The sequence below is a fragment of the Odocoileus virginianus genome, chromosome 2, assembly GCF_023699985.2.
Source record: "Odocoileus virginianus isolate 20LAN1187 ecotype Illinois chromosome 2, Ovbor_1.2, whole genome shotgun sequence".
In the NCBI taxonomy this organism is placed as follows: domain Eukaryota; kingdom Metazoa; phylum Chordata; class Mammalia; order Artiodactyla; family Cervidae; genus Odocoileus; species Odocoileus virginianus.
Genome location: NC_069675.1, coordinates 89,089,942 through 89,092,708, shown reverse-complemented (window position 1 = coordinate 89,092,708; position 2,767 = coordinate 89,089,942). Strand labels below are relative to the sequence as shown.

General features: G+C 47.3%; 1 protein-coding gene across 1 annotated transcript; it reads left to right on the top strand.

Annotated features, from left to right (window-relative positions):
- The first annotated feature begins 1,021 nt into the window (after positions 1-1,021).
- On the top strand, positions 1,022-1,969 carry LOC110146648 (olfactory receptor 1N2-like). Its single transcript, XM_020907575.2, has one exon. The coding sequence runs from the start codon at positions 1,022-1,024 to the stop codon at positions 1,967-1,969; it is 948 nt and encodes a 315-aa protein (XP_020763234.2).
- The last annotated feature ends 798 nt before the right edge of the window (positions 1,970-2,767 follow it).

Below are 2,767 nucleotides of genomic sequence, written 5' to 3'. Positions count from 1 at the left end.
ACTCGGCACTCCCTCTTGCCTGCTCCTTGGTGAGAACTGGTCTAGGAGCTAGAGCAGGAAGTAGAGCAATTACTCCATATTTGTCCCCGAGGAGCAGCAGGAAACCCAGCCCCCAGAGGCCCCGAACCTAGAAACACGCCTGTGGCGAGTGCACAAAGTGTCTCTCACATCCTTCACTGCAGTCTGGGCGCTGCTCCCCTGCTGACCTGATGCAACCAGAGGTCTGGGTCCTCACTGTCACTGGTTAAGATGAGCCCTGCGTACTTGAGGCATAACCCTCTGAGACTAAAAGGAGACCTGTAGGAGCAGGGTGGGTTCCTTGGTAGAGATGTTTTGGGGCAGGAGAAATGTGGTGAGGGCTATGAGAAAAGGGAGGGTTATGTTTCCCTCTGAGACCCACAAAGACCCCAGTCCTGCCTCCTGCTTTGCCTACTGTCCTGAGATGAGAGCTGGTAACAACTCCCTTATGTCTGCTTTCTGTAGTGGATGAGGTTAGTTCAGAGGTGGTTGTGATGTATAGTATTCAAGGATATGAGAAGTGGCTTCAAGGTCCCAGTGATATGATATGATGATATGATGCAAGCAACTTCATTCCACTGAATTTGGAAAACTCATTTGTGAAAAGTATATGATGAAATTCATGAGAAGTCAATTAAATGCTGCTCTACAGCATGCTTACAGTGAAAGGTGGGCATTCTTACTGCTTGTGAATTAGATGAGCCAAGGACTTGGAAGCCAAGGATCATGGATCTTAGTGAATATTTTGTAGGGATGATCATAACCTGGACTTAGCTTTTCAACTAGTTCATATACCCTGCTTTTGAATCAAATCCGTCTCTGGCTGTTCCTTCCCTGGTGGGATGAATGGAGAGCAATAGGCACCATGTGGGAAGATCTAGGACTTGGGATGTGCACATATATGAACTGGATGGGGCGGTTTCTATCAAAGAGAGTTAGAAATATCACCTTTTGTACAGTCTCTGACATGTCTGTCTTCTCTCCCTTCAGAAAGGGTGGCAGCATGGACCAGAAAAACCAGTCCAGTGTCACTGAATTCCTCCTCTTGGGGCTTTCTGAGAGGCCAGAGCAGCAGCCCCTTCTATTTGGCATCTTCCTGGCCTTGTATCTGGTCACCATGCTAGGAAATCTGCTCATCATCCTGGCCATCGGCTCTGACCCCCACCTCCACACCCCCATGTACTTCTTCCTGGCCAACCTCTCTTTGGCTGATGCCAGTTTTTCTTCCACCACGGTTCCCAAGATGCTGGTGAACATCCAGACTCACAGTCAGACCATATCCTATGGGGGGTGTTTGGCCCAGATGCACTTGTTCATGACATTAGGGGCACTGGATGACTTCCTCTTGGGGGTGATGGCCTATGACCGCTACGTGGCCATCTGCCGGCCCCTTCACTACTCCACACTCATGAGTCCTCTTGTGTGCATGCTCCTTCTGGCAGCATGCTGGGTTCTCACCAACCTCGCTGCCCTCTTGCACACCCTGCTCACGGCCAGGCTTTCTTTCTGTGCAGACAACACCATCCATCACTTCTTCTGTGACGTGGTTCCTCTGCTGCAACTCTCCTGCTCAGATACCAGCATCAACCAGGTAGCCCTGTTCGCTGTGGGCTCCACGATACTGACTGGTCCTCTCTCCCTGATCATCCTGTCATACGCACGTATCATCTCCAGCATCCTCAGGGTCCCATCTGCCTCTGGCAGGCAAAAGGCCTTTTCCACCTGTGGGTCCCACCTCACGGTGGTCTTCTTGTTCTACGGCACGGCAATCGGGGTCTACCTGTGTCCTCCTTCATCACATTCTAGGGGTGAGGACAGGCTTGCGGCTGTGTTTTACACTGTGGTGACACCGATGCTGAACCCCTTCATTTACAGCCTCAGGAACAAGGATATGAAGGTGGCACTGAGCAGGCTTTTGGGAATTCACACACTCTCTTCTCAGGGACTTTAATCCTCAAGCCATATTTTGCAATTTCACTCTGTAGAACTCATGTGTTAGTAAAGCAATACCATCCCCTACCATATTTGTTTACATTTTGAGAAAAGTGACCTCAAAATCATTCACTGAAGCCCCCGAATCCTACAATGTGAATCATCAGTGTGTTTCATGAATGACAAGTACTGTCTTATAAACACTGGGCACAGAGAGAAATTTTAACAGACTTGGTTAGGTTCCTCTCTGTCTGCCACCTCTAGTTCATACTGTAGTGATCTATGGTGATGGCTTCCTTCCTGGGACAAGTCCTCTGTCTACCTTCTTTTAGGGAGTTCTGGGAAAGGTTGAGGTTCTTCCTGAGTCTTTTAGGCCTTAATTGTTGTCAGCTAGAACTAATCAACAAGTTAAAGAAACACTTTGGGGTGGCAAATACTACTCCACGAGTCTAGTCTTTCCCATCAGAACCCTGGATTCAGGACAGGAGTGGGTGTGATTTTCCAGTACATGCTGTGCTTTGGCTAGTTTCTTTAAATACTTATGTGGAGTCATTTGGCTTTCATATCATGCCTTTAGTGGCTAGCTGTCCATGGTGTCAATTCTTGTCCTTCACTAATATGTCTAGAAAAGGGAGCAAAGTGAACCAAATTCACAAGTGTCAGTTTTACCTTTGGCATTTATTTTTTTTTAATTATTGAAGTATAGTTGGTTTACAATGTTGTGCTTGATTTCTACTGTATAGCAAGTGACTCAACTATTCTTTTCCAAAGAATTTGTCTATTTCATCCAGTTGGACAAATTTATCCATACAACGTT

Bases quoted from the DNA above. Each gene is read 5' to 3' on its own strand.
- LOC110146648 (XM_020907575.2), top strand. From the start codon at position 1,022: ATGGACCAGAAAAACCAGTCCAGTGTCACTGAATTCCTCCTCTTGGGG.